General features: G+C 47.8%; 1 protein-coding gene across 1 annotated transcript; it reads left to right on the plus strand.

Moving 5' to 3' along the window:
• The first annotated feature begins 3,456 nt into the window (after positions 1-3,456).
• LOC135505157 (homeobox protein SIX3-like) lies at positions 3,457-5,187 on the plus strand. Its single transcript, XM_064924289.1, has 4 exons — positions 3,457-3,634; positions 3,719-4,090; positions 4,273-4,436; positions 4,724-5,187. The coding sequence occupies exons 1-4, from the start codon at positions 3,506-3,508 to the stop codon at positions 4,854-4,856; spliced, it is 798 nt and encodes a 265-aa protein (XP_064780361.1). The 5' UTR covers positions 3,457-3,505; the 3' UTR covers positions 4,857-5,187.
• Positions 5,188-18,574: the final 13,387 nt, after the last annotated feature.

Below are 18,574 nucleotides of genomic sequence, written 5' to 3' on the forward strand. Positions count from 1 at the left end.
GCTTGACACTCTCTTATCCAGAGCTACTTTTATTCATTTTGGCTTGACACTCTCTTATCCAGAGCTACTTTTATTCAATTTGGCTTGACACTCTTATCCAGAGCTACTTTTATTCAATTTGGCTTGACACTCTTATTCAGAGCTACTTTTATTCATTTTGGCTTGACACTCTCTTATCCAGAGCTACTTTTATTCATTTTGGCTTGACACTCTCTTATCCAGAGCTACTTTTATTCAATTTGGCTTGACACTCTTATCCAGAGCTACTTTTATTCAATTTGGCTTGACACTCTTATTCAGAGCTACTTTTATTCATTTTGGCTTGACACTCTCTTATCCAGAGCTACTTTTATTCAATTTGGCTTGACACTCTCTTATCCAGAGCTACTTTTATTCAATTTGGCTTGACACTCTTATCCAGAGCAACTTTTATTCAATTGACCCTTTATTAACTTGGCAAGTCAGTTAAGAACAAATTCTTATTTACAATGACGGCCAACACCGGCCAAACCTGGATGTCGCTGGGCCAATTGTGCGTCGCCCAATGGGACTCTCAATCACGGCCGGTTGTGATATATCCTGGATTCAAACCAGGGTGTCTGTAATGACGTCTCAAGCACTGAGATGCAGTTCCTTAGAGCCTTGCAGCACTCGGGAGCCCAACTTTGTTTGTGTGCGTCTATGAGATTATAATTGATCATTAATACATTCCAGATTCCAGGGTATTTATTTATTTAACCTAACTTTGTCCACTAAACACATCTAAGAATGTAACAATTAATTCCAGCCTTGGTTAGAGGTAACTTTTTTTTCTCTCATTCACATGAATAAAATGCCTGGTACTGTAGTGACACTCAAATGAGGTATAAGTATCGACCCACTGGGCAGTTCAGTTCGACCCACTGGGCAGTTCAGTTTGACCCACTGGGCAGGGCAGTTCGACCCACTGGGCAGGACAGTTTGACCCACTGGGCAGGGCAGTTTGACCCACTGGGCAGGGCAGTTTGACCCACTGGGCAGGGCAGTTTGACCCACTGGGCAGTTCAGTTTGACCCACTGGGCAGTTCAGTTCGACCCACTGGGCAGTTCAGTTCGACCCACTGGGCAGTTCAGTTTGACCCACTGGGCAGTTCAGTTTGACCCACTGGGCAGTTCAGTTTGACCCACTGGGCAGTTCAGTTCGACCCACTGGGCAGTTCAGTTCGACCCACTGGGCAGTTCAGTTCGACCCACTGGGCAGTTCAGTTCGACCCACTGGGCAGTGCAGTTCGACCCACTGGGCAGTTCAGTTCGACCCACTGGGCAGTTGGGCAGTTCAGTTTGACCCACTGGGCAGGGCAGTTCGACCCACTGGGCAGTGCAGTTCGACCCACTGGGCAGTGCAGTTCGACCCACTGGGCAGTTCAGTTTGACCCACTGGGCAGTTCAGTTTGACCCACTGGGCAGTTCAGTTCGACCCACTGGGCAGTTCAGTTCGACCCACTGGGCAGTGCAGTTTGACCCACTGGGCAGTGCAGTTCGACCCACTGGGCAGTGCAGTTCGACGTTCTATTCCACGTTGGTTCATCGTAATTTCATTTGAAATGACGTGGAAACAACATTGATTCAACCAGTGTGTCAGAGGGAGATGAGATCCACTTTCAATATGAAACCACCTCTGCAGGTTATCTGTTTACAATAAAGTGGATCAAGTCCACTTTCATGTCCACCCATTCCCTGGTGTGTCGACCCTTGTCTGTATGTTCACTTTGTATGATCAGCTACAGTGCATTCAACATAAAGCACACACAGGTGGCAGCTGGACAGTACCCAGGGACTGCTTGAATGGATGACCCATTTAGCCATGTCATTGGAGTGATGGCACTCCATTCAAAAGTAATCCTGTGTAGAATATGAAAGGGACTTGGGTTGATGTTCCTTGTTTAAAGGAGGCCACGCTGCTTGCTTAGCGAGTACCACTTCCTCCTGATTTGGCTCATACCGAGGCTGGAACTCAGGACCTCTGCCTCAGTAGGTAGACCGGGGCGGCAGGTAGCCTAGTGGTTAGAGCGTTGGACTATCGTTCTGCCCATGAACAAGGCAGTTAACCCACTGTTCCCAGGCCATCATTGAAAATAAGAATTTGTTCTAAACTGACTTGCCTAGTTAAATAAAGGGGGGAAAATTAAAAAGCTCTTGTATACCACACTGCTAACCCTAATGCCAAACCTTAACTGAAGACCAAAAAGTGATTGACAATACAGACAAATTTGACTTTGCAGCTGGCCCATCTAGTGGAAATCACTCAGTTCTACCTCCAGGACAAGATCCTGTCAGCATCTCGGTCATTCTGAACATTTTTCTTCAAATGACAAACTCCAATTACGACGGGGTACTATTTTGGTGCTTTAGGTTTAGCCTGCCAGGCGTGCCGGGTGTCTTCGGTTTAGCCTGCCAAAAGTGTCGGGTGTGATTGTGTCGGGTGTCGGTTTAGCCTCGGTTTAGCCCGGGTGTGATTGGAGTGTCGGGTGCAGGGATTGGTTTAGCCTACCAGGGGTGATCCGGGTCGGTCTTCGGTTACCAGGGGTGCCGGGTGTCTTCGGTTTAGCCCGCAGGAGTGTCGGGTGTGATTGGTTTAGCCTACCAGGGGTGCCGGGTGTCTTCGGTTTAGCCCGCAGGAGTCTCGGGTGTGATTGGTTTAGCCCGCAGGCGTGTCGGGTGTGATTGGTTTAGCCTACCAGGGGTGCTGCCCACATTTATTCCCCAGCCAACAGGAAAACCAGAACGAATGCACTTTCTCCTCTTCAATCTGAGCCATATTGATAGTGCTTTGACCCAATGAGAAGGGGAGACCACCAAGGGTGAGATTAGTAGGGGTGTAAATGTTTTTGCTTTTAAAGTGAATTTCCTGAAATTCTACACCTCCCCCCATCCCCAGTGGCTATTTCACCTAATTTCACCAACTAGCTACATATATTTTTACCACTTTACACATGTATTTTGGGATTCCACCTCTGTAAACATGATTTTCCTGATGACATGCTAGTGGAGGAGAGTCTAATTTCTTACAAGCACATTTGTTTCCACATTCTCTCCGAGTTCCCTCTCCTCGGTGCTTCTCCTCAATTACCTTTGAACTTTTTAAAATGAAGGTGAGGAGGCATGAGAAGAATAAAGGAAATCCAAATGAGATTTTCCATTGATGTAGAATTCAGAACACTTTTTTCTGGATAAACTGTAACGCTTTTTCTAACACTCTCTCCTCTCTTCATCCTCCTCATGTGTGTTTGTCCCCCTTCGGAGGGGAAAGGGTCTGTCACTTGCTCGGCTGGGATGGGCATTGCTGCTTTCACAGCCCCGCCCCTTCCAGCAGGGCACCCAATGGAGATGCAGACCTAGCGTCCCACCCCGCCCATCAGGTGAGCTATAGAAAGACTCCACCAGACTGTCGAGCTCATAACGGAGCTCATAGCGGACAACTGGCCTTTTCTTCTCTTATTTTTCTTCTCTCCTCTACGCTGACCCGATGGTGTTCAGATCCCCGCTAGAGCTCTTTCCCGCCCATTTCCTCCTGCCCGGCATGCTCTTACCGGAGGAACCCCCTGCTTGCGCACCTGCCTCTGCTCTACCTGGGCTCCGTTTCTCCGCGGCGCAGGTGTGTGTGTGTGTGTGTGTGTGTGTTTATTTGTTTGTGATGTGTGTCTTACTTTTGGAGATTACAGTTGTTGTTTTTTGTTAGGTGGCCGGTGTGTGTGAGACTCTGGAGGAGACCGGGGACGTCGAGCGGCTCGCGCGGTTTCTGTGGTCCCTGCCGGTGGCCCCAGGTGGCGCGTGCTTCATTACAGAGCATGAGTCCGTCCGGAGGGCGCGTGCCGTGGTCGCCTTTCACACCGGGAACTACCGCGAACTCTACTGCATCCTGGAGAACCACAGCTTTATGCGCCGCGCCTCGCACGGTAAACTACAGGCCATGTGGCTCGAGGCGCACTACCGGGAGGCTGAGAGGCTGCGCGGGCGGTCGTTGGGCCCGGTGGACAAGTACCGTATCAGGAAGAAGTTCCCTTTACCAAGAACCATCTGGGACGGCGAGACGAACACACACTGCTTCAAGGTTTTTTCTTTGTTTTATTGGTGTTTTAATATGTTTCCAGGCTATGGCTTTTATGGAGTTGTAGCCCAATTCTACACTTTAATTGTTATGGATAGCCTACATTTAATTTAGATTTATTTCCGTATGGTTTGGATTACATTATTATTTGTTTCCCGTAATATGATGTTGATGATAATTTCCAGGAGCGGACGCGGGGCCTGCTGAGGGAACGGTACCTCCAGGACCCCTACCCAGACCCCGCGAGGAAAAGGGAGCTGGCGCGCGCCACCGGGCTCACTCCAACACAGGTCGGGAACTGGTTCAAGAACCGGAGACAGAGAGACCGCGCAGCCGCCAACAAGAACAGGTTAATACAATACATAAATAAAAGTGATTATCATCCACAACTTCCGTTCAGGGAGAATGTACGCTATTGTTTAAAAATAGACGGGAAATCTGATTCTGCAAAGTGAACCCAAATGGAAAGCCTTAGACTTTACATGAATTCTGGATAAACATCTTGTATGGGACGCACTGATGTGTATAGGACTTTTACCTATTTTGCAACATCTGCAAATATTTGTGTCTGTCTATAAACATTTGGGTGGTGAGCTGTGATATGGGTAATACAACTATTTGTGTGTTATTTCCCAGGCTCGCGCACCACGGGATGCGACCGGGAGCCATGCTCGCTCTGGCCAGGACAGAATGCAGCCCCACCGGAAGTGCATGCAGCCCGGAGATGATCCTCTCGGTAATGGACAGCGACTCTGACTTTGACATCTGAAACTGCCCATTGATAACATGCTACTAAGGGGCTTGGATTTCACAGAGAATTCATATGGACATATTTATTTTTATGTTATAAGAGTTTTCTGTCTGAAATAGACCTACATGATATTTACAATGTGCAGAACATCCATCTCTTGTTCTCTCTCTCTTCTGATGCTTTTCTGACAATCATGGTGTTTAGTGCACCTTCCTAGTCTGTCTATCTGTAAATAAATTATTCACCTGATGTCAGGAAAATTGTACAGATGGTCCTTTGAAGCACTGTAAAGGCCTGTTTGTTGGTTTATAATTGACAAATATGTACTTTATGAAAATAAATGTGAAGTTGATCATTGTTATGAGTTAATTTATTATTGGACGAGAGTTGGTGGTTATTCTATAAAGCGTTTTCATACACGGAGTCTGACTGCTTTTTGCAACGTGTTATTTCATCACTGCGCGAACATAAACTGGCATCAATTCATGTGAAACAGCGCAGTCTGGTGCCCACAATGAGATGTCATTATGCTGGCAGACGCACGTCCTCCTTGGGACCACTGGATGGGGACAACAGACTAGAATGCAGAGCCATTTACCTATTTGTATGGCGCCAACGGCATGTCCTTGGTCTTTTACAAATACAATTTTATTGGTTGTGTACACGTTTTGCAAATGTTATCGCGGGTATAGCAAAATGCTTATATTCCTACCACCAACAGTGCAGTAACGCCTAACAATACAAAACAGAGAGGTTGGTTTAAATGCGGAAGACACATTTTGGCAGAATTGCATTCAGTTGTGCAACTGACCAGGTGTGCCCTTTCAATACATACATCGTCTCCCCAAAAATAAAGCAATTAAGAAAAATCAAAAGTAACAGTCTGTGGCCACCAGCTGCATTAAGTACTGCAGTGCGTCTCCTCCTCATGGACTGCACCAGATTTGCCAGTTCTTGCTGTGAGATGTTACCCCACTCTTCTACCATGGCACCTGCAAGTTCCCGGATATTTCTGGGGGAAATGGCCCTCACCCTCTGATCCAACAGGTCCCAGACGTGCTCAATGGGATTGAGATCTGGGTTCTTTGCTGGCCATGGCAGAACACTGACATGCCTGTCTTGCAGGAAATCACGCATAGAACGAGCAGTACGGCTGGTGGCATTATCATGCTGGAGGGTCATGTCAGGATGAGCCTGCAGGAAAAGTACCACATGAGGGAGGAGGATGTCTTCCCTGTAACGCACAGCGTTGAGATTGCCTGTAATGACAAGCCCAGTCAGATGATGCTGTGACACACCGCCCCAGACCATGACGAACCCTCCATCTCCAAATCGATCCTGCTCCAGAGTACAGGCCTCGGTGTAACGCTCATTCCTTCGACAATAAACGCAAATCCGACCATCACCCCTTGTGAGACAAAACCGCAACTTGTCGAAGAGCACTTTTTGCCAGTCCTGTCTGGTCCGACGACAGTGGGTTTGTGCCCATAGGCAACGTTGTTGCCGGTGATGTCTGGTGAGGACCTGCCTTACAACAGGCCTACACGCCCTCGGTCCAGCCTCTCTCAGCCTATTGTGGACAGGCTGAGCACTCCATTCCTGGTGTAACTCAGGCAGTTGTTGTTGCCATCCTGTACTTGTCCCGCAGGTATGATGTTGGGATGTACTGATCCTGTGCAGGTGTTGTTACACCTGGTCTGCAACTGCGAGGACGATCTGCTGTCCGTCCCTGTCTTCATTGAACAAGCATGGGAAACAGTGTTTAATTCCTTTACAATGAAGAGCTGTGAAGTTATTTAGAATTTTACGAATTATCTTTGAAAGACAGGGTCCTGAAAAAGGGTCTTTATTGTTGTTGTTGCTGAGTTTATATGTATATGATGGTGTGTATCAGTAGAGGCTGTTGAGGGGAGGATGTCTTGTAATAATGGCTTGAACACACGGAAACCACATGTTTAATGTATTTGATACCATTCCACTGATTCCGCTCCAGCCATTACCAAGAGCCCGTCCTCCCCCATTAAGGTGCCACCAACCTCCTGTGGTTGTTTAGAAATGATGGACAGCATATGAATAAAAAAGATGTGCACAGTGGTAGTTATATAGGATGAGCCTTGACTAGAATACAGTATATACATATGAAGTGGGTAAAACACTATGTAAACATTATTAAAGTGACCAGGGTTCCATGACTATGTACATAGGGCAGTACTAAGGTGCAGGGTTGAGTACCGGGTCGTATTTGGCTAGTATCAGTGACTGAAGTTCAGGGCAGGGTACTGGGCGGAGGCCAGCTAATAGTGACTATTTAACAGTCTGATGGCCTGGAGAAAGAAGCTGTTTTTCAGTCTCTCGGTCCCAGCTTTGAATCACCTGTACTGTCTGCGCCTTCTAGATGGTAGCGGGGTGAACAGGCCGTGGCTCAAGTGGCTGAGGTCAAATGATCTTCTTGGCCTTCCTGTGACACCGGGTGCTATAGATGTCCTGGAGAGATGACAGTGTTCCCCTAGTGATGCGTTGGGCTGATCGCACCAGCCTCTGGAGAGCCCCGCGGTTGCGGACAGTGCAGTTGCTGTACCAGGCAGTGACACAGCCCACAGGATGGGCTGTGTCACTGCCTGTTACATCTCTCTCAATGGTGCATCTATAAAAGCTTGTGAGGGTCTGAGGGGCCAAGTCAAATTCCTTCAGCCTCCTGTGGTTAAAGAAGCGCTGTTGTGCCTTCCACTGTCCATGTGGATGGACCACTCCTCCCTGTAGGCTGTCTTGTTGTTGTTGGTAATCAGGCCTACCACTGTTGTGTCGTCTGCAAACTTGATGATTTAGTTGGAAACGTGCGTGGCCATAGAGTCATGGGTGAACTGGGCGTACAGGGGGGGGCTGAGCATGCTCCCTTGTGGGGTCAGCAAAGCAGAGGTGTTGTTGCCTACCATCACCACCTGGGGTCGGCCCATCAGGAAGTCCAGGAACCAGTTGCACAGAGCGGGGTTCATACCCAGAACCTCAAGCTTAGTGATGAGCTTGGAGGGCACTATGGGGTTAAAGGCTGAGCTGTAGTCCGGTGAACAGCATTCTTACAGTATTCCATCTATCAACGCCTTTTGGTTTGGTTAAGTTCTAATTGTCACAATGGGATCAACATCCTCTATGAACTCAGTCACGAGTCAGTGTATATGTACGTCAATGTTTTTCTCAGAGACAACCCTGAACATATCCCAGTCCGTGTGATAGATTCTGATTGGTCAGACCAACGTTGTTGAATAGTCCTGACCACAGGTACTTTCTGTTTAAGTTTCTGTCTATAGGAAGGGAAGAGCAGAATGGAGGCGCGATCTGATTTGCCGAAGGCAGGGCGGGGGAGGGGCTTATAGCCATCCCGGAAGGGGGAAATGGTCCCAAATTTTTGATGAGCAAGTAGCTCAGGCGTTGTTGATAAAACTTCAGTAGTGATTTCATCAATTTCACTTTAAGCGGAATATTCGGTTTGAAGGGGAATATACACAAGTGTCGATGACAGAAGAGAATTCTCTTGAGAGGTAACGCTGTCAGCATTTGATAGTGAGGTATTCCAGATCGGGAGAACAAAAGGACTTGAGTTCCTGTACATTACCACATTCACACCATGAGTAGTTAATGATGAAACATACACCTCGCCTTTCCTTTTCCCGTAGAGTTCTTTCTTCCTGTCCACAGAATGTACGGAGAAGCTGTATGGATGGGGACAGTATATGTGGAGAGAGCCATGATTGTGAGCCAGACTGTCTCTCTGGAAGGAGATCCTCGCCCTGAGCTCGTCTATTTTAAAGTCCAGGGACTGAACATTAGTGAGTAATATACTAGGAAGCAGTAGATGGTGTGCATGCCTCCAGAGTCTTACTAAAATCCCACTCCGTATTCCTCTTCTCCATTTGCGGTGCCTTGAATGAGTGGAAATGCCTCAGGGGCTACGAACAAAGGATTCAAATCAAGAAAGTCACATTTCTGGTCGAAATGCTGGCGAGTTACTGCTGAGCTAATATCCCAAAGTTATTTTCGGCTGTAGATAATAATGCAAGAAACCTTCTGAACAAATAATGTAAGAAATATCACAACAACAAAAAATTCTGCCAAGTTAGCTATGACCTAGGGATAAAATATCTGTCAGCGCCATTTTGTAGATCGCAAAAACCTCTTATCTCCAGAACAGAAACATACAATTATGAAACTTTAATAGCTATCCTTACAAGTGGTTTTTCTGTTAACTTAATGGTAACCTGTTGCTGAGAATTTGTATTATTTTTTGTTTTGACCCCTTTTTCTCCCCAATTTCATGGTATCCAATTGTTTTAGTAGCTACTATCTTGTCTCATCGCTACAACCGTATGGGCTCAGGAGAGACAAAGGTTGAAAGTCACAACTGATACACAACCCAACCAAGCCACACTGCTTAACACAGTGCGCATCCAACCCAACCTTGGTTGCGCCCGGCCCGCCACAGGAGTCTCTGGTGCACAATGAGACAAGGATATCCCTTCCGGCCAGGCCCTCCCTAACCCAGATGACGCTAGGCCAATTGTGCGTCGCCCCACGGACCTCCCGGTCACGAACCCAGGGTCTCTGAAGGCACAGCCAGCGCTGCAGTACAGCGCCCTTAACCACTGCGCCACCCGGGAGGCTGTATTTGTATTTTGTTTTACTGGAAACAATAACTTATTGGCAAAATGTAATTTACAGGACACTTGCTGCCGCTAGCAATCCTTGCCAGCCTACTGGGCCTTCGCTGATATTTCTGTTGACAACATGCACATCCCTTGCTGATTGGCAGCATACTTTATCAGCGGCAGCCTATTAGAAGATTGCAAGAGTGGCTTATTCAAGGAGTGGCTTTTCAGCTAGGTATTTTTGGTCTCCCGTGAGAGGGAATGTCACCCCAGCTAATCTGGTCTGTTGTATGCTGTTAGAAACTACTGAGCTTGCATACTATCAGGTCTGCAGCCTTGTAAAGTGTATGTTATACTAAAGAGCCATATGATATTTCATTCATAGAAGCCACCATGTTATTGTAACACTTCTTACCTACCAGACCATCAGGTCAGTGACTGTGACAGGTTACCTACAGTAAATTACTGTGAATTTTACAATAACCCACTTGCAACTAGTTGTTATTAAATTACTGAGAATTAAACGGTACCATCCTGTGAACCAACTGGCATTAAGCTTTTGGAAGAAGCACAATAATCTCTTAACATTGCAACTCTTGATTGCCACAAATTTGTACACAGATTGCAGAACTGACAGTGTCAAAAGAGGTGCTCAACCTTTATCAACATAATGATAAAAACGCTTAAAAACATTTCCATGGATGTTTGTTTTTTTACCATGCCCCCAAATATGCTAATAAGCACATTGCCCGCACATACATATATTTCAAAATTATTTTATTCTGATTTCGCAGTACTGATTCATAACCAGGTGGGAAATGGGAATTTACAACACACAACTGGGAAAAATCCACCTCAACTGTCCTGCAATGAAATGCGTATATCATCCCTGACCTCCTACTTCTCCCACATGCTGACCTCTGACATCACCTACTAAGGAAATGACCTCGATAACAGTATTTTCGGCAGTTAAATGTAACAAAAAGACATTAGTAATATAGTTTTTGAACTCATCATGTGTTTACAAACATGATAGCTGTACTTCTAGTTTATGGTTGATGCAGCTTGTTGGCTACAAGTCAATTGGTGTTTCACGACGAGTTCAAAGCACATCAATCCAACTGGTATTTACGACTTCACAACTGGTAATTGAAAATAAGTGGAATTAGAATTTCATTTAACTTCATTTAACTTCCTGAATACAGTTAGTTGTTGTACATTATATTCAAAATACAAAATACAGTTCAGCTGTAGAAATACATTAAAGTTGTTAACACTATTCCACCATAACTCAGTAGCCGGTAATTTAAAATAAAAGTACAGGATTTAAATAAAAAATATTAAGCCATCAGCGCATTGTGGTATCCCAGGAGGTCTACCCCGGGGGAGGGTAATAGAGGGGTGGTACGTGAGGCGACGTTGGCTCCCTCTGCTGGGAATACGGGAGCTGGGCACCTCGACACGGACAGCTAAGTGGAGGTAATTAGAAGAAAGTGCCAACCAGCCGTGGAGGCTAAATAAAAGTTGACCATCATAGTCCCGGTGCCCAAGAAAGCAAAGGTAACCTGCCTAAATGACTACCGCCCAGTAGCACTCACATTGGTAGCCATGAAGTGCTTTGAAAGCCTGGTCATGGCTCACATCAACACTATCATCCCGGAAACCCTAGACCCACTCCAATTCGCATACCGCCCCAACAGATCCACAGATGACTCAATTTCAATCGCACTCCACACTGCCCTTTCCCAGCTAGACAAAAGGAACACCTATGTGAGAATGTTGTTCATTGACTACAGCTCAGCGTTTAACACCACAGTGCCCACAAAGCTCATCACTAAGCTAAGGACCCTGGGACTAAAACACCTCCCTCTGCAACTGGATCCTGGACTTCCTGACAGGCCACCTCCTAGTGGTAGACAACAACACATTTATTTATTTTTTTTACCTTTATTTAACCAGGCAAGTCAGTTAAAAACAAATTCTTATTTTCAATGACGGCCTGGGAACAGTGGGTTAACTGCCTGTTCAGAGGCAGAGCAACAGATTTGTACCTTGTCAGCTCGGGGGTTTGAACTTGCAACCTTCCGGTTACTAGTCCAATGCTCTAACCACTAGGCTACCCTGCCGCCCCACATCTGCCAAGCTGATCCTCAACACTGAGGCCCCTTAGGGGTGTGCGCTTAGTGCCCTCCTATACTCCCTGTTCACCCATGACTGGCTAAGCATGACTCCAACACCATTATTACATTTGCTGACAAATGGTAGGCCTGATCACCGACAACAATGAGACAGCCTATAGGGAGGATGTCAGAGACCTGGCAGTGTGGTGCCAGGATAACAACCTCTCCCTCAATGTGATCAAGACTAGAGAGGGCCAAACACGCCCCCATTAGCATCGGGAGTTTCAAGTTCCTCGGTGTCCACATAACCAACAAACTATCATGGTTCAAACACACCAAGAAAGTTGTGAAAAAGGCACATCAACGCCTTTTCCCACTCGGGTGACTGGAAAGATTTGGCATGGGTCCCCAGATCCCCAAAAAGTTCAACAGCTGCACCATCGAAAGCATCCTGACCAGTTGCATCATGGCAACTGCTTGGCATTTGACCATAAGGCGCTACAGAGGGTAGTATGTACAACGTAGTACATCACTGAGGCCAAGCTTCCTGCCATCCAGGACCTAAATACTAGGCTGTGTCAGAAGAAGTCCCAAAACATTGTCAAAGACTCCAATCACCCAAGTCATAGACTGTTGTCTCTGCTACCACACGGCAAGCGGTACCAGAGTGCAAAGTCAGCTTCTACCCCCAAGCCATAAGACTGCTGAACAATTAATCAAATCGCCACCCGAACTATTTACATTGACATCCCCTTTGTTTTTAATCTGCTGCTACTCACTGTTTATTATCTTTGTACAAATTACCCCAACTAACCTGTACCCCTGCAAATGAACTCGGTACCCATACCCTTTGTTATTGTTGTTTTATTGTGTTTACTTTAATTTATTTAGCAAATATTTTCTTAACTCTATTTTCTGAAAACTGCATTGTTGGTTAAGGGCTTGTAAGGAAGCATGGCACGGTACACCTGTTGTATTCGGCACATGTGACATTTGCTTTGATTTGACGTTGCTAAAATGAAGTGCTTTGTACATAGCCATGGGACGTAGGCATGCTGAGGGTGCTGCAGCCCTCCCTGCGAAATAAGAATAAAATAATAATCATTTTAAAAATTGCAGCACACCCACCCTCAAACTACTTTCTGCGGCTATGGCATTCTAACACCAAAACTAGCGACAACTGAGTTGCCACCAAACACGAAGGAGTCAAAACCTTAACCCTTGTGTTGTCTTAAGGGTCAAAAATGACCTGCCACTATGTTTAACAGCAGAGAAAACACCCAAAATTGTATTTTTTTCAACTTGAAATTTGATTACTTTTCCTAGAGTCACCCCAACATTAGAAAAAGTGAAACATCGCCTTTGTTCATATTTCCATGAAAGCTGTACACCACCAGGGTAGAAAGCTGTACACCACCAGGGTAGAAAGCTGTACACCACCAGGGTAGAAAGCTGCACACCACCAGAGTAGAAAGCTGTACACCACCAGGGTAGAAAGCTGTACACCACCAGGGTAGAAAGCTGTACACCACCAGGGTAGAAAGCTGTACACCACCAGGGTAGAAGCTGTACACCACCAGGGTAGAAAGCTGGACACCACCAGGGTACAAAGCTGTACACCACCAGGGTAGAAAGCTGTACACCACCAGGGTACAAGGCTGTACACCACCAGGGTAGAAAGCTGTACACCACCAGGGTACAAAGCTGCACACCACCAGGGTAGAAAGCTGTACACCACCAAGGTAGAAAGACTGTCTTAGGGTCATTTTTGACCCGGCAGTTATAAAATTACAATTATAAATTTACATACCACAAAAACCACAAAGACACACACACACACACACACACACACACACACACACACACACACACACACACACACACACACACACACACACACACACACACACACACACACACACACACACACACACACACACACACACACACACACAATGAGAAATGTAGATTATGTGTGTTCCTGATTGAACTCAGCCAGCAGCTCCTGAAGAGGAAGATCACCATGGTTGGCACAGTTAGAATGAACAAGCCTGAGCTCCCCCCTGCACTCCTCTCAACAAGGGGGAGAGAGGCCTTCTACAAGCCTGAGCTCCCCCCTGCACTCCTCTCAACAAGGGGGAGAGAGGCCTTCACAAGCCTGAGCTCCCCCTGCACTCCTCTCAACAAGGGGGAGAGAGGCCTTCTACAAGCCTGAGCTCCCCCTGCACTCCTCTCAACAAGGGGTAGAGAGGCCTTCTACAAGCCTGAGCTCCCCCTGCACTCCTCTCAACAAGGGGTAGAGAGGCCTTCTACAAGCCTGAGCTCCCCTCTGCACTCCTCTCAACAAGGGGGAGAGAGGCCTTCTACAAGCCTGAGCTCCCCCCTGCACTCCTCTCAACAAGGGGGAGAGAGGCCTTCTACAAGCCTGAGCTCCCCCCTGCACTCCTCTCAACAAGGGGTAGAGAGGCCTTCTACAAGCCTGAGCTCCCCCTGCACTCCTCTCAACAAGGGGGAGAGAGGCCTTCTACAAGCCTGAGCTCCCCCCTGCACTCCTCTCAACAAGGGGGAGAGAGGCCTTCTACAAGCCTGAGCTCCCCCTGCACTCCTCTCAACAAGGGGAGAGAGGCCTTCTACAAGCCTGAGCTCCCCTGCACTCCTCTCAACAAGGGGTAGAGAGGCCTTCTACAAGCCTGAGCTCCCCTCTGCACTCCTCTCAACAAGGGGTAGAGAGGCCTTCTACAAGCCTGAGCTCCCCCTGCACTCCTCTCAACAAGGGGTAGAGAGGCCTTCTACAAGCCTGAGCTCCCCCTGCACTCCTCTCAACAAGGGGAGAGAGGCCTTCTACAAGCCTGAGCTCCCCTGCACTCCTCTCAACAAGGGGTAGAGAGGCCTTCTACAAGCCTGAGCTCCCCCCTGCACTCCTCTCAACAAGGGGGAGAGAGGCCTTCTACAAGCCTGAGCTCCCCCTGCACTCCTCTCAACAAGGGGTAGAGAGGCCTTCTACAAGCCTGAGCTCCCCCTGCACTCCTCTCAACAAGGGGTAGAGAGGCCTTCTACAAGCCTGAGCTCCCCCTGCACTCCTCTCAACAAGGGGAGAGAGGCCTTCTACAAGCCTGAGCTCCCCTCTGCACTCCTATCAACAAGGGGGAGAGAGGCCTTCTACAAGCCTGAGCTCCCCCCTGCACTCCTCTCAACAAGGGGGAGAGAGGCCTTCTACAAGCCTGAGCTCCCCTCTGCACTCCTATCAACAAGGGGGAGAGAGGCCTTCTACAAGCCTGAGCTCCCCCTGCACTCCTCTCAACAAGGGGGAGAGAGGCCTTCTCATCAAAGTTTGCCTTCACCCCCACCACCACTCTAGTTTCGTAGCTCCCAAAGAGGAACAAAATGTGGTCTTCCCGAGCACACTGCACAAAATGTCTGATATCAGTGTCCTCATACAATGCCTTCGTGATATGGAACAGGATCAACCCTACCTGGATGCCTGGTAAGCGGAACAAGAGGAAGGTGTTCCGGGAGCAGCTGGGAAAGGCACTTTTAAACCCACATATTCAAAGAAGGGAGCGCCTCCACTACAGAGCAGCCTCTGCAGCGCTTGTGAAAGCTGTTCAGAGGGCCAAATCTTGTCCTGATCCACCTGAAGCTGCAGCTGGGGCAGGCAAGAGGAGGGGATGCCAATTCTGCCCCCCAAAAGAAGGACTGTGAAACAAATACTATGTGCGGCACATGTGAGAAATACATCTGCAAAGTCCATGCACACACACTTGCATACTGTCCTACATGTGCTCATTAGAGGTACTGCCACCCTGCTGTTGGCTGGGCTCTCTACTTGTGCCATCAAACTCCTGCAACTTATCCAGAATACTGCAGCCTGCCTGGTGTTCAACCTTCCCAAGTTCTCCCATATCACCCCGCTCCTCAGCACACTCCACTGGCTTCCAGTCAAAGTTTGCATCCACTATAAGACCATGGTACTTGCCTACAGAGCAGCAAGAGGAACTTCCCCTCCCTACCTTCAAGCTATGCTTAAACCCTACACCTTTACCCAAGTACTCCGTTCTGCCAACTCTGGTATCGTGGCCCTCCCACCCCCGCTCCTGCTCAGCCCAGTCAAAGCTCTTTTCGTTCCTGACAGCCCAATGTGTGTGTGACAGATGGATGATGTGTTATGTGTTATGTAAAACACACTGATCTCAGTAATGGCCTATTTATATGCCGCACTTTCTCGCTTTATCTCTCAAACACACACACACACACACACACACACACACACACACACACACACACACACACACACACACACACACACACACACACACACACACACACACACACACACACACACACACACTGTCACCACCTCTGCATCACAACCTCTGCATCACAACCTAGACAGACAGAGAAAGTGAGAGAGTGGGAGGGGATTGGAGGTGGTTCTCTTGTCTCATAAGGTTAGAGATGGTTAGAGATGGAGGGAGAGAGAGAAGTAAAACGATGGGTTGGAGGATATATAAATATATTTTTATATCTTCAAATTTTGTTCTTTGGTTTAGTGCCCATACAGAAAGACATAACGTGAGGTAGAGGAGGAGGGAGAAAGATGAGGAATGAGAAGATACTGTACTTTTAGGAATGGTCTCATGATCTCTCGTGCCCAATCCTGTCAGACTCTAGCCTGTACCCCAAACACCCTACCACCGACCCCTCTTTAATGCTCTTTGTCTCTCTGTTAGCCTCAGCTGCCAATGAGAATGAGGAACGTGTGTTCATGAGAGCGGATTGGTCCTCGGCGGCGGCAGGGGGCCGTCTGGAGGCGTGTCCACCGGGTTAACGGACAAAAGTTCATGGCCACGTATCTACGGCAACCTACCTACTGCTCACACTGCCGAGACTTCGTCTGGTGAGAAACACACACACACATCAGTCTCAGCTGTCTATCTGCTGTCTCATCATAGGGCTCCCTCTGCTGGCGAGACCCAGATAAAGTGGCTCAGAAATACGCTCCAATAATTATCATAGCATATCCCTGTTTTCTATACAAAATAATGACTTTCTCTCTTCCACTTTTCCTCTCTATCTCTTTCTCTCTCTTTTGATTTTATAGGGGAGTGCTGGGAAAGCAGGGTTATCAATACCAGAGTGAGAACAAGTTGTCTCTCTTTCTGTCTGGGTTCTCAAATGATTATGAGAGTTCTAGAGTGATACCGGAACATTCTGGAATGAATTGAGACATTATTGAGATGCACATTGTCTGTCTGTTGTATTATTATCATGTGTTGTTCAGTGTGAAAGTGTGTAATTGTGTGTGTGTTTATTGCAGTGTGCACGTGCGTGGTCCACAATCGTTGCCATGAGCACATCATCACCAAGTGTGCCGGGATGAAGAAGCAGGAGGATACGCCAGAGGAGGTATTGCGGACTGTTTATGGTGGCCATGTTGACCAAAGAGTTACCTCAATGTGTTTTGGTTTGGAATCCAGATGGTCATGAGTCGTCGTAATCTTCACTCTCTCGCCACCACTACTCTCTCCTCCCCTATCCTATCACCCTTCTCCCTCCAGACTCCTGATTCTACCTCTCCTCCCCTATCCTATCACCCTTCTCCCTCCTGACTCCTAATGCTGCCTCTCCTCCCCTATCCTATCACCCTTCTCCCTCCTGACTCCTGATTCTACCTCTCCTCCCCTATCCTATCACCCTTCTCCCTCCTGACTCCTAATGCTGCCTCTCCTCCCCTATCCTATCACCCTTCTCCCTCCTGACTCCTAATGCTGCCTCTCCTCCCCTATCCTATCACCCTTCTCCCTCCTGACTCCTAATGCTGCCTCTCCTCCCCTATCCTATCACCCTTCTCTCTCCTGACTCCTAATGCTGCCTCTCCTCCCCTATCCTATCACCCTTCTCCCTCCTGACTCCTAATGCTGCCTCTCCTCCCCTATCCTATCACCCTTCTCCCTCCTGACTCCTAATGCTGCCTCTCCTCCCCTATCCTATCACCCTTCTCCCTCCTGACTCCTAATGCTGCCTCTCCTCCCCTATCCTATCACCATCCTGCTCCTTGGCTGAGTAACTCATTGCGAGCTTACAGAATGGGGCTGCGAGCAGCTGCCAAACTCTCTCAATTATAAACTATAGGGTTATATTATTATATTTCTCTGTGCTCTGTTAGCTGTTATAAGAGAGATGATCCAATTTAGATGGAGATTCACACCTCCAAACAGTCACCAATTCTCCCTCCCTCCCTCCCTCCCTCCCTCCCTCCCTCCCTCCCTCCCTCCCTCCCTCCCTCCCTCCCTCCCTCCCTCCCCTCCCTCCCTCCCTCCCTCCCTCCTCCCTCCCTCCCTCCCTCCCTCCAGGTTGGTGCCCAGAGGTTTAGTGTCAACATGCCTCATAAGTTCAGAAACCACAACTGCAAGGCCCATACCTTCTGTGACCACTGTGGATCTCTAATATGGGGACTGATGAAGCAGGGCCTGCAATGCAAGGGTGTGTGTGTGTGTGTGTGTGTGTGTGTGTGTGTGTGTGTGTGTGTGTGTGTGTGTGTGTGTGTGTGTGTGTGTGTGTGTTTAGTGTGTAAGATGAATGTACACAAAAGGTGTGAGGCCAACGTAGCTCCCAACTGCGGGGTGGACGCCAAAGGCATCGCCAAAGTCCTGGCTGAAATGGGAGTCACTCCTGAACAGATTTCCACTAGTGCACAGCACAGGAAGGAGGTTCACCCACACACAAGCACGCTTTTCTGTCCTCATGGGGATCTAACATTTACAACCATACAATATCCTATTTTCCCTAAAAACCTAACCTTAATGCCAAATCCTAACCCCAATTCTAACCCTTACCCTACACCTAACCCTATGCTTAAAAAAGCCTTTGTCCCCATGAGGGTGAACTTTCCCTGTTTTACTCCCCTTGTGGGGATATTTGGGGATTTCAGGTCCCCACAAGAATAGAAGAACAAGTACACACACACACACACACA

Source organism: Oncorhynchus masou, chromosome 18, assembly GCF_036934945.1.
Source record: "Oncorhynchus masou masou isolate Uvic2021 chromosome 18, UVic_Omas_1.1, whole genome shotgun sequence".
Classification (NCBI taxonomy): domain Eukaryota; kingdom Metazoa; phylum Chordata; class Actinopteri; order Salmoniformes; family Salmonidae; genus Oncorhynchus; species Oncorhynchus masou.